Raw genomic sequence first — 12,973 nt, 5'->3', positions numbered from 1 at the left:
TTTTGTCTGTAAAACATATTAATATATATTCAGACAAATACTTTTAGAATAGTTGAACCATGACGAAAGGATCAGTGCTCGATATCTGATCAGAAGAACCCTATGTGCACAATAGGAGATTGTTCTTAAAGCGTCTATAACTCTGATATTATTATGACCAAGGGCATGGGTAATAAAGATAGAGTTATCATAGTGTTGAACGATTTTATTGAAAAATGATGACAATTCTCACGTGTTAAAGTTGTTCGTTGACGACTTGGTGCAATACATGAGTGCATGTTGTAGACTATTGTAACATCCCTCCCTAGAAGTACTACCCACCGAAGGAGGAATGTTACGAATTAATATTCGTAGCGTCTATTTTTTTTTCTTTTTAAAAAATACTTTAAAATAAACGCATCATTAAAAGTGTTTAGGAAGTATACCACGAAAACTAAAAATCTGGAAGCGAACAAAAGATGTATATACTCATATGAAGACTCATCTGAAAGTATCTGAAAACAGGGAGTAATCATATGTAACTGTACCATAATCTCAAAAGTCAAAAGTCCATAAGAACATGCTACTGTATGCATGTAATAAAAACCAGAGATAACCTGCTCCAGCCGGATCTACCTACGCTGACCTGACCCTGCCTCGCAGCTACCTCGATCACCTGTACCTGCAATCAGGAAAGAAAAGGGAGTGAGTGATAAGAACACTCAGTAAGGGGAAAAAATTAAGTAAACTATCCTTTTTTCCTATTCTAACTCACTTTTGGGACTCAACCCCACATCCTAACCTCTATAAGAGATTGAGGGGATAATTTAGTTCACTCTTTACTATTTGGGTCATACTTTGTCCCATCTGGTATCTATTTAATACTTTCTGGAAGCTAACTATAGGGATTTGGCACTTTTCTAAGCTCAAGCTCTTTTTCTTTCACTACACTATTTCTGAATCTGAATTGAGCTCTACTGCGAGCATGCTCTACTGCGAGCGGACCCTACTGGGGGTCTATGTCCTACTACGGACGTGTCCTACTGCGGACATGCCCTACTGCGGGCGGTGTAGTGTAAAGTGCCCCCTCATAGTTTATAGCATACATACGAGTCTTATATTTTACTAAATTTGCTTCCATTTAATTTTATTCATAACTCACCAGACATTACTCTTGGGACGACCCCTAAATCTTGAGTCCCAAATTCTTTTTCTTATTTTTCTTTCTTTTTCTTTCCTTCTTTTCTTTCCTTTCCTTTCCTTTCTTTCCTTTCTTCTTCCTTTTCTTTCTTTCTTTCTTTCTTTCTTGCCCAGAATTGCGAAACACTGTTCACAGAACAGTCATTTAACAGGGCAACTTTCTTTTTCATACAATTTAACATCCCAAACGGTTTCTAATTCATACAAGCTATATATCGTTGAAAAGAGGATTCAAAGATCTTTCCAACGACCTATAATAGCACTCATAATTCAATAGATAAGGCAGTCAAAACGTGAGCTAAACTCAGTGATAAAATTACGAAATACTGTTCACAGAACAGACATTTAGCAGGGCAGCATACTTTTTATACAATTTAACAGCCCAAATGGTTTCTAATTCACACAAACTATATATCGTTGAAAAGAGGATTCAAAGATCTTTCCAACAAGCTATAATAGCACTCATAATTCATTCAATCAGGCAGTCAAAACAGCAGATAAATTCAGTGGCAAAAACTGCCTCCCCTGTTTTTCTTTAGTAAAACAGTCCTTTCGGTTTATACAATCTTTAACAGTCCAAATGATCTCTAATTCATACAAGCTATATATCATTGGAAAGAGGATTCAAAGATCTTTCCAACAAGATATAATAGCACTCATAATTCATTCAATAAGGCAGCCAAAACATGGGACGAACTCAGTGGCAAAAACTGTAAATATTCTGTAACTTTCTGCCATGAGCAAAATCACATACATAGACATCCCAAATGGCAAAACAACATTCCTCAACATCAAAATCAACATATATAATATAGATCTAAGGAACCAAAACCCTAAAACATATCACATATCAAGGAGGAAACCCCTTACCTTGTTTCAAGCCAAATCTTTGAAAGTTGGCTTCCTCCTCTTTGTTTTGCTTCCTTTATCACCAATATCACTTTAAATCAATACCAAAACACTCTAACATATTCACATAACATGCATATAAACATAGATGAAAGAAGAAGGAAGGAGATCTTTGGTTACCAAAGCTTCCAAGTGCTTCCTTTTCTTTTCTTCTTATTTTATCTTCTAATATTCCTTCAACTTCTTCCTTTGGCTTCAAGAAAGCAAAGAAAAGAACATGAAAGGAGGCTGCTGGAGTTTTTTTTTTTACGGGAGAAGATGTAAAATGATGGAAAAGTCTTCTCTTTCTCTTTATATCTAAAGCCTTATCCCTTTCTCTTTTTCTCTTTTCCCTTTTTGCCCTTTTTTGCATTTATATATATATATATATATATTTATTTATTTATGCATATATATATATATATATATATATATATATATATATATATATAAAGCACACCCCTACATATATATATTTAAAATGAGAAAAATCTCAAAACAGGGTCAAAAGACATAATTACCCCTGGACTATACCTGAGGGTATTACAACTATTCACTGAACTGACTTGCTAAAAGGATTTCATATGAATAGTTACTCAAGTATTTATAAAAAATATCTTCTTAGTTAATTGAGGTACATGTGATCCTTAGACTTGAGATCACCATACTATCTTGTACAAAGATTGATATGGTTTGAAATCAATTCAACATAGTCTAGTCAGGGGATTGCTAGAAAGGTGGCGATTGACTATATCGAGATCTATACGAAGACTATGATTGATCAATAAAAGATTTTTTATTTTCGAGCATGAGAGTTGATATCTCAGTTAAGGTCTTTTGACAGATGTCAATGACCAATTAAATCTGTGGCCACAATGAGATTGAGTTGATGTTCGATTTAATATTATTCGATCATTAACAGAAGTCAATCTATGTAATTCAAAGAACCTTGAGAGAGACACTTAATCTATACCTTAGCTTTAAAGAGATATCATATGACAAAATGATTAAATTGTATGAGTAATCGTATCATTGACAAGTTGAAAGACTTCATGTGCTAATCTCTACTAATCAGGTGATCATGATGTCTTGTTAAAGATTAATCTTGGTTTGTGTCCAAACGGATGTCACGTTGAAAGCCCTATATGAATATGGTCACTACTGACTTTGTGAAGAGCCTATGAGTCACACACAAAAGGAGTTGATGAACTCTAAAGGCATAAGAATTGTTCAAGTTGGATTTGGTATGAATTTTGGATGAAGAATGTAGAGCCTTGGAAAGACCAAGGGACATGAAATGTATTTTATTATACTTTGGGAAATTAGTGTCATAATCTTGAGTTGTTAGAGTGTATGCGAGAATTTGGATTGACTCAAATCCACATCATTTAATTTGAAATTCAAATTCACATAATTTAATTTGAATATCAAATTAGGATGATGTAAGATTTTTTCCTAATTTTACTAAAGTAATAATCTCATGAATCATGGGAAAATTAAATAAAATATATATACGCATTAAAAACATTGACTAAATATATATTCATGTGTATGGGTGGGACAATTCCCATCCAAGCTGTGCATGCTTGGGACATTCTTTGGTCCTAGGCACATATGCAGGAGCTGTTTGGGATATGTTCAAGTCTCGAGTGGCACATGTGTTTGTGTTTATATATGTGCTCTTCTCGTAAAAAAATAGACAGTGTGTTTATTTTTATACAACTTTAGCCGTTGAGTGAATAATATTTCTCTCCCTTTCACCACAAAGTTGTCCTTGGGTTCTAACAAGCCACAAGCACAGCGAAGCCTCCATCATTACCGCTTTGTGCTCCTTTTATGTTTGTTAGAAATGACTTCAACAATTGTTACTTAAAACAAACGAACCCTCAATACAGATACTAGAAGAGGAAAGATAAATTTCTAAGAAGTTGTTTCATATTTTCGATCTCTAATCCATGTTTAGCAATATTTCAAAATGTAAGACTTACACAGAAATTTGGGTCATCCTACAAAATTACTTCATTCCAAATTCCATAATTAGGATGGTATAGCTAAAAAACTACCCTTTAAACTCTTCAAAAGGGAATGATATTAATAACTGATTATGTAAAGAAAATGAAAGAAGTAGGTGATGCATTAACTTCTAGTGGTCAGACTGTTACTAAAGATGAATTGATTAGATATATAACTGATAGAGTAGGACCAAAGTTTGACCCATTAGTAATGTATCTCTAAGACAAAATTAGACTTTGCTAATAAGAAACACTACAAAAAAAATAGGCTGTAACGAGAGGAAAATTAATCGTTAAAAGTCTATTTCTCATCGTTAAAGAGTTTTAACGATGGAAAAAATCCCGTCGTCATCCGTTGTTATAGCTTCCACCGCTAAAAGTATTAACGATAAGAAGAAAAGTCCCATCGTTAATATAAATAACGATAGGTATAAATCCCATCATTAAAAATAGCAATTTTAACGATAAATATCCCTGTCATTATAATAATATTTACCCATTACTAAACATTATACTAACAATAAATATTCCCGTCGTTATAACAATATTTATTGGTCATTAAACATAATATCAACAATGAATATCCCTATCATCATAACAATATTTATCGCTCACTAAACATAATATTAACAATAAATATCTTTGTCGTTATAATAATAATTACCCACCACTAAATATAATATCAATAATAAATATCTTCATCGTTATAATAATATTTCATAATAAAAATTTGATTCTCAAGATATGATCGTTGACATTGATTATATCTAATCACAATTATCTTAAAGTCTTTATATGATCCACAAATATAAAAAATAAGAAGGAAAATTATAAATTTCTTATTATAATAATCTCTTTTTATAACCGAAATTAAAAAGTTGTTACAAGCAAATTTTACTCAAATTTTGAATTTGTTACACATAATTTTACTCAAAGTTGTTACAAGGAAGAATCACATGCAGGTGCCGAAGGTTACACAAAATTTCCAAACCTTTTGTTGTTAGTAGTGAGCATCCTTCTAAAGATAAAGATTTTACTCTCCTGCAATGGAAGCAAAATTCATAAACATCAACTGGAATGAATTAATGCAAATGAAGAGCTTTTGTAAAATGAAATCCCAAATGAAAAACAAAGACTTCAATCGGAATGAATTAATGCAAATGAAGACAGAAAGCAAGAACACACCAACCAAAGATTCATTTAACTTGAAACATCAACTAGGAACTTGGAATTTCTTGCTATTAAAAGATTGGGTGGTGAAATAATTCCTATGACTATGTTTTGAATAAACTTGGCAATTGCTTCACCTAGCAAATAGTCAGACATAAGAAAATCAACCTTAAATGGATGAAGGTTGGCAATTTGCTTCACCTAGCAAATATTACTAGCCAGTAACAGAAAGTATAATCAATAAGATATAACTTAGTTTAATTTTGATAAATTGAGTTTAATTTCAATAAAGAAAAAAGCAAGACACAAACCAAAATTACTAATGATCATATAAGAAGTTTAAGAATATAATACCTATCCAACAAAAAAGTTGCCAAAATGCTTTCATGTTGTCTAGCTTTTAAACATCATTCTACAAAAATTTGAATCATTCGATCGAAAAAAAAAAAAACACTTTATGATTAGAAGGTATCATTTATCTAAAAAGTAATCATATTTCTAAAAGCAGATTTATGAAAATATAACCTTATGAAGTTCCTGATCAAGTTCTGATAAGGGAAATTCAGTGGACACATTTGGGTTTTGTTGCATAAAATGTTCAATCCTTAGCAATCTCTCTTCAATCTTTGCGATGTGCCTCTTGAGGATGCGATTTTCTTCATCCTTATTATGAAGTTTGGCTTGAAGTTCATCCATCTTCTTTTGTCTAGGATCTTTGAAGTTTTTTCGTTTAATTCCACCCCCATAGCCAAACACATTGCTGTGATGTTGTGCTCTGAAACATTTTTCAATTACCTCAATAGTAGAAAGTGTTGGCTCAGCTTGAATAGTCTTTACAATTTGAAGCTACAAAATTTAAATAGTCTTAAAATTGAAATAAAGAATACTACTTAGCACATTTAATAAAAGCATAAGTAGTAGAACATACATGTTTTTCTTCAGTTTCAGCTCAACCAACTTTCCATCCTTTTTTCGAGTTTCAAAAAAGAGTATTCCCATATCAGGTGGATTACTTTCTTTTCCTCCCTTTTGGTAGTTATACAAAGTCATCAAAAAAATTATATTGAACAATATATATCATAAATAAACAAATTACTATTTATTACCATGTCATAAATAATCTGTCTATGAGGTTTACTACCCGTACAATGAGGCATTGAAGATTTAGCTCTGTTTTGAGAGGCTTGAGAGCTTATTTTCTATATGAAAAACCAAAAAATAATTATTATTTGACATGTAGCAATAATGAATCAAAACATTAAAACTATTTGACATTTTTATATTCAAAATAGATTATACCTGAAAATCCTTAGTAAAAAAGTGTTTAGTCAACCATTCCCAATCTTCTTTCTCCATACCTTCTGGCTTATTTTTTAAAGCTTCAGCTACGGTTTTGCAAGGTTTAACATATTTTGCATTTAAACATGATCTCCAATTTACCCACAAGGTATTCATATGTTCCAAAGTGTAGTCACGATACAACTCCATGTCAGGATTCTCAAATTTATCCTATTAAAAATAAAATTTGAGAATGTGATTAAGCATATCTATTTTGAGTAAACAATCACAATATAAGATAAAGTAAATTAGAAAATGTACCTTTACAGATTCCCACATATGATCTTTCTCTTTCTTTCCAATTTCTTTCCAAGATTTCACTCGTATAGGACAAATGTTTGGATTACGCACAATTCTTCCCAAGTGCCTTGACCATGATTGATGATTCTCTCTCACTGCTCGATTGTTGTAGAAGACAATTGGAAGTTTTTCTCCATTTTTTAGACCAGATACTTTTTTGTTATGATTTTTTCCTCGAACTTTCCTTTTTTGAGTATAAATTTCACCTTCAAGAATTTGGAAAATACCCAAAAAAAATCTAAAATCCATGTAACTAAATATAGACCAAATTAAGACTTGAATAACATATACTTACTTTCAACTACATTTTTGGATGTAACAAACACTGGTTCACCAGATTTACCATCAAAAGTCATAGGAGTATACTTTGCAACAATGTAATATCCAGAAACTCCTATTGGCAAGAGAAATTCCTAAAACATTTTACAAAAACCATTCAATATTATTAATGAAAATTACAAGTTAAAATATGCACAACAAATTTTAAATTAGAAAAAATAGTTTTGCATAATACGTGCCTTTTCAGTAGTACACATGCTAATTTCTTTAAGACCATTTTGAATATCTAATTCAATAGTCGTGGTTTTATGCCACTGAACTACACTAATAACTTCAACCCCTCCGTTAACGTCTGCGGTAATGGTTATTTTATTGTTTTCCTATAGATCACCATGTATCTTAACATTTGTTGCCTTTGGAGGTTCTAGGAATTATGAATCACATAAACAATCAATAAACATTTAGAGTAAATGATGAACATAATAACTGTAATTTAGAATGTAGACATAGTAGAGAAAGATACCAAAACTTGGATTATCATTTGTCATTCTAAAAGGGGCTATAAACTTGTTGGTCTTTAACATCGATCTTTTTACAACTTTGGACATTTGCATCATTTATGTAAACCTGAAATAAGACAAAAAAAAAAAAAAAACATTTTAGTTAATCCCATAAGTGATAATTAAAAGATATATGCATAAATAAGCATATAATAGCTCACCTGTATGAAAGAGAACAAAAAACAATTTAATTTATACTTTTAATGCAACGAAATTTTTAACATCTTCTTTTTCTTTTCTTTTTTTTAGTCACTACTTCAACCTGCATTGGCTCCACATTTTCCTTCACCCAATTGATTTCATTATTTATTGCAGTTGACATGGGAGTTGTCTCTTTATAACTAAATGATTCCTCCTGTTGATATGCCTCACTAACGTTGTCCATCTAATCACAATTGTCATCCATTTGAAAGCCGTTGCTTGCAAGACCAAGTCTCACATTACGAGGCTCTGAAGCAAAAACATTGTGCATTTCATCAAAAGATTTCCATTGTAAAGATCAGCTGGGTGCCTCATTACTCCATCATCAACTCTTTTTCATGGTGCCATCTCATAAAGGATGCTATCTTACTAGACATGAATAGCCTTTGAAGTCTTGACTTTAAAGGGAAGTATCGCAATATTTTCATTGGTTTTCTTTTGCCATTCCTTCCAACTTTGATTCCTCCATTATCATTTTTCCATCTTGAAGCACCACATATACTACAAAAGTTAGACTCCTCATCTTTCTTCCAATATAACATACAATTATTAACACATGCATCAATCTTTTTGTAAGAGAGCCCGAGATCTTGAATAATCTTTTTTGTCTCATAATATGAACTTGGCAATGTAGAACCATCAGGGAGTAATTCATCTTTTAACATTTGTAATAACATGGTGAATGACTCGTTACTCCAATGACCAAGGCTCTTAATATGTAAAAGTTTGATTATAGTTGACAATTTTGAAATCTTAGAACCCTCATATAACGGTTGCTCCAAATCTCTCAACAATCTATAAAATTTCTTTGCTTCATCATTAGGATCCTCTTTTTGAACATTATAGCTTGAGCCACCAAAATTCACTTCATTTTTGTTAAACGCATCAAAACTAGGAAAAAAATCCCTCATAATCCCATGAATCTCTTCTTCTCCTTCGATTTCTACTATCTCATCTTCTTCACTATCAGATTCAGATTCACCTAACCTTTCTCCATGGTGATACCAAAATGTATAATTTTGGACTATGCCATAAACTGTTAAATGAGTTTCAATCACTTTATGACTTCTAGAGTAAGTGTTGTTACACTTTACACATGGACATCGAATTTCATGATCTCCCACCTTTTTTGAAGCATAGTTTAAAAAGTTCTTAATGCCTAATTGATATGCTTCACTTAACCGATCATTAACAAGATTCATCCATTGCTTATCGGGTGCCATTACTTATAAAGAATGTCTGAAATTATCAATATCAACACAAAATATATACACAGTAAGTTTCAATTTATAATCCAGTGTACATCATCAATTACAAAATGTGGGAGCTATTTTATTAGTAAATAATCAATTTCAATCCATCTAACAGATAAATATGCATAAATTACAAAAAGAATATTATATTAAATAATCATATTTATTATAATTTAAAAAAATCTGCTAAAATCTGCTTTAACTTGTCCATAATTTTTCTGCTAAAATTTTAATGGAAGTCATTTATTTCATTAAATGAATGGAACAAATCATTTAACGGAAGTCCTCTTGCTTGGAACTTATCAATTGATAACAAAAACATTCACTTTGTATACTAATACGAAGCTTCAAGGGAAATGAAAGACTTTATTTCACAAACCACATGAAAAATGTAATCCACACTGTAAGGGAAACCGAGGCCAATGAATAACACCATAGCATTATTACTGAACATTCACTTTCACCCACACCAAACAATTGGGACATTGTACCTAAGTTTCAACCATAGCTAAATGTTTGATAGTATTATCCTAATTATCCTAATTACCGAATCACTATTATCCTAATTATCAGGGTAAGGTGTATTGCTAAAATCTGCTTACAAAAAGAATTTTAAGCTTATGCACTAAGGATATGTAAATCCAAAAATAAGATCAGAGAAACATATATGAAAAATGGAGAATAATTAAATAATTAAACAATGAAAAAACACTTACAAGGGTGAATTCATTACAACAAGTACTAAAACCCTAAATTTAATACTAGAGAAAAAAATCACAAACTTACAGCAATACTAACCTCTCCAATTGACTGTACAATTTGCCGCTAAAAAGATTTCCACAACAGCACAAAAAATAGAAACAAGAACAAACTTATTTTAAAAAAAAAGTCAAAAAAAAAAATTACCAAGACAAACAGAGATTAAAGCAAAATAAGAAGAAATGAAAAGAGTAATTAAGTGCTTAAGAAGAACAAACCTTGAAATTCGTAAGTAAATTGATGTGAAGAGAGAGAGTTTCCTTGGTGAAGAGAGTGGAGAGATCAAGAGAGTACAGGGACGCCTCAGCCTCAACCTTCTTTCTTTCTTTGTTATAGAAGACAACTAGAACTTTCTTTGTTATAGAAGACAAATAAACAAAGACGCCTCAGCCTTCTTTCTTTCCTTATTTTTTTTATTAATTTGTATTTAGTTATTGTTATATTAATTTGTATGTTCCCCTCATGGACGGAAACCTAAAGGGGGAGAGAGAGAGGTGTAAGGCATGAAATGATGGAGTACAGGCAGAGAAAATAATCATTTTGTTTTGCAAAGGATATTCAAAATATTTTTCATAAGATTTTTTTTATTAAATTAATTAATTAATTAATATTCATAATAAATTAAAAATATTTATATTAGTTAAAAATATCTAAAAATATCTAAAAATGATGTAAAGGAATATTTGAATTTAGTTCAGTTCGTATTCCTTTTTAGATTTTATATACTTATAAAATTAATAACGACAAGTTTGTAAGTTATTTTAGTGAGAAAATTAAAAATCTGTCGTTAAAAGCATAAATTTATTTAGTTTTAACGAGAATATATATAATTATTCGTTAAAGTTATAAAAGTAATAGTTATAACGATGAGATATTTGTCTTCTCATTAATTTTCTCTCGTTAAAGGCCATTTTTTTTTTGTAGTGAAAATAGCCTTGGTTGAGGCAAAATATGCTTTGCAATCGTATGAACAAATGTTGATTACAAATTTTATGAGTTTTATAGATGTTCATGGCAGTCTAGTTAATGTGACAAGTATAGTTAGGGCTAGAAATGATGCTAGAGCTTACTATGGGAATGTTGATAGTTTTGATTTGATGTTTGATAGATAGAGCGAGAACAACATAAAACTAGATGTTTTTATGAAAATCAGAGTAGTTCAGATCAAGTTCACTTTAGTCAAGCTTGTGGCGAGATGGTCATATAACACTGAGTTGCCATCATATGTTTGATATAACCTATAATAGACCCAATCTAAATAGTGGAGCTACCTTCACTAATTTTTATGATTTTCAACAAAATAGAACAAATCTGTAACCTTATTCAGATGGATTAGAGTCACATGCTCTTGTTCAGTTTAAGTAAGAAAACTCTAGGTACTATAAACCAACAAGTTCAAAAAAAAATCTAGCCTTCTTTGCTCAAACAATCTATCCCTTCTTCAAACCAAATTTTGAAAACACAAACTTATCCAACCTAAACACAATGAAGACACCCATTGTCCATGACAACCCATTGAAACATTTTAGAAGATCCCAACTGGTATTTAGACTCAAGTACCATGGACCATGGAACCTCAAATCTTTAACAACTTGTTGTCAAGTCTAAGTACAATGGAAAACAACAACTGCAGGTTGGAAGTGGTGAATACATAGGTATAACCCATACAAGTTTCACATCCTTTCTTTTCTTTAATTCAAATAGATAACTACACCTTAAAAATATATTTTGTGTACAAAAAATAATAAAAAATCTCCTTAGTATTTCAAAATTTACTAAGGACAATAATGTAATTATTGAAATCACTTCTGATTTTTGTGTTATTAAGGACAATGACACCAAGGTGTGTCTTCTTCAAGGGACACTTTGAGATGGACTATATCAACTAAATTCACAACCAACTTTTCTTGCTCATGCAAGAAAGAATTGACATTAAAATTGTTTTACTATTTCTAGAAAACAAAATGTTGAAAATAAAGTTTTAGGATATGTTTTTAATGCAAACAACATAAATTTAATTACTTGACATAAAATATTAGGACATCCTTATTCAAATACTATGCCAAATGTACTTAAAACCATGTTGTTGTTAGATTAGAAATTAAACAAAATGTCATTTTGTGTTGATCGTCAATTTGGAAAGGCTCACCAAAACTCATTTTCTAATTCAAACTCAAAATTGCAGCTCCGTTAGATTTAGTTCACAGTAATGTATGCGAGCTATCACACGTGCTTAATAGAAGGTTTCAAGTGTTATGTTTATTTCTTAGATGACTGTACTAGGTGCACATGGATTTTTCCACTAAGAACAAAGGTTAAAGTAAAAGATAGGTTTATATATTTTTCACAAATATATTGAAAAGCATTTTGATAGAAAACTGAAAATTTTTTGAAGTGATTTTGGGGGTGAATATAGATCTCTAACGCCTTACTTACAAGAACAAGGTATAATGTTTAGAAACTCATGCCCTTACACTCAATGACAAAATGGAAAAACTAAAAGGAAACACAAATACATCACAGAGTTAGATTTATCACTACTGTCACAAGTTGAAATACCATTATTTTACTGGTGGACAACTTTCTAAATTGTTGTCTATCTCATAAATGGATTGCCTTTAGTAGTTTTGGACTTAAAATCGCCATTCTAGGTCTTGTTCAATCAGAACCTTGATTACAAATCTATGAAAGTTTTTGCATATTCATGTTTTCCTTATCTTAGACCCTATAATAAGCAAAAGTTATATTTTCACACCAAAAGGTGTGTCTTTATAGGATACAACAATTTTCATAAAAGCTATAAATACTTAAGTGAAGAAGGAAAAGCTTATACGGTTGTTAGTTTCACCTTTGATGAAAAGTTTTTACCCTTAAAGGAAAATGTGAATTTTGTTGAGCCATCCAAAGCAATAAAAAATGTAACTGAAAAGTTTCTTAATAAAACAAACAGTTTTTATATCCCAGTTTCATCTACATTTTTTGACAAAACAATACCATTTAGTCTATCTAAAATGACTAAGAAGAAGAGTCCAAT

General features: G+C 31.0%; 1 protein-coding gene and 1 long non-coding RNA gene across 2 annotated transcripts; both read right to left on the bottom strand.

Annotated features, from left to right (window-relative positions):
• Positions 1-4,921: 4,921 nt before the first annotated feature.
• On the bottom strand, positions 4,922-5,996 carry LOC123222979. The gene is made up of 3 exons (XR_006503737.1): positions 5,775-5,996; positions 5,604-5,661; positions 4,922-5,120 (listed from the first exon to the last, which is right to left on the bottom strand). It is a non-coding gene; the product is annotated as an uncharacterized LOC123222979 (long non-coding RNA).
• An 86-nt stretch (positions 5,997-6,082) lies between these two features.
• Positions 6,083-10,319, bottom strand: LOC123223960. Its single transcript, XM_044647453.1, has 7 exons — positions 10,158-10,319; positions 7,183-7,300; positions 6,849-7,093; positions 6,549-6,758; positions 6,356-6,448; positions 6,178-6,275; positions 6,083-6,095 (listed from the first exon to the last, which is right to left on the bottom strand). The coding sequence occupies exons 2-7, from the start codon at positions 7,241-7,243 to the stop codon at positions 6,083-6,085; spliced, it is 720 nt and encodes a 239-aa protein (XP_044503388.1). The 5' UTR covers positions 7,244-7,300; positions 10,158-10,319.
• Positions 10,320-12,973: the final 2,654 nt, after the last annotated feature.

This window comes from Mangifera indica, chromosome 8, assembly GCF_011075055.1.
Source record: "Mangifera indica cultivar Alphonso chromosome 8, CATAS_Mindica_2.1, whole genome shotgun sequence".
In the NCBI taxonomy this organism is placed as follows: domain Eukaryota; kingdom Viridiplantae; phylum Streptophyta; class Magnoliopsida; order Sapindales; family Anacardiaceae; genus Mangifera; species Mangifera indica.
This window is presented reverse-complemented; position numbering and strand designations above follow the sequence as displayed.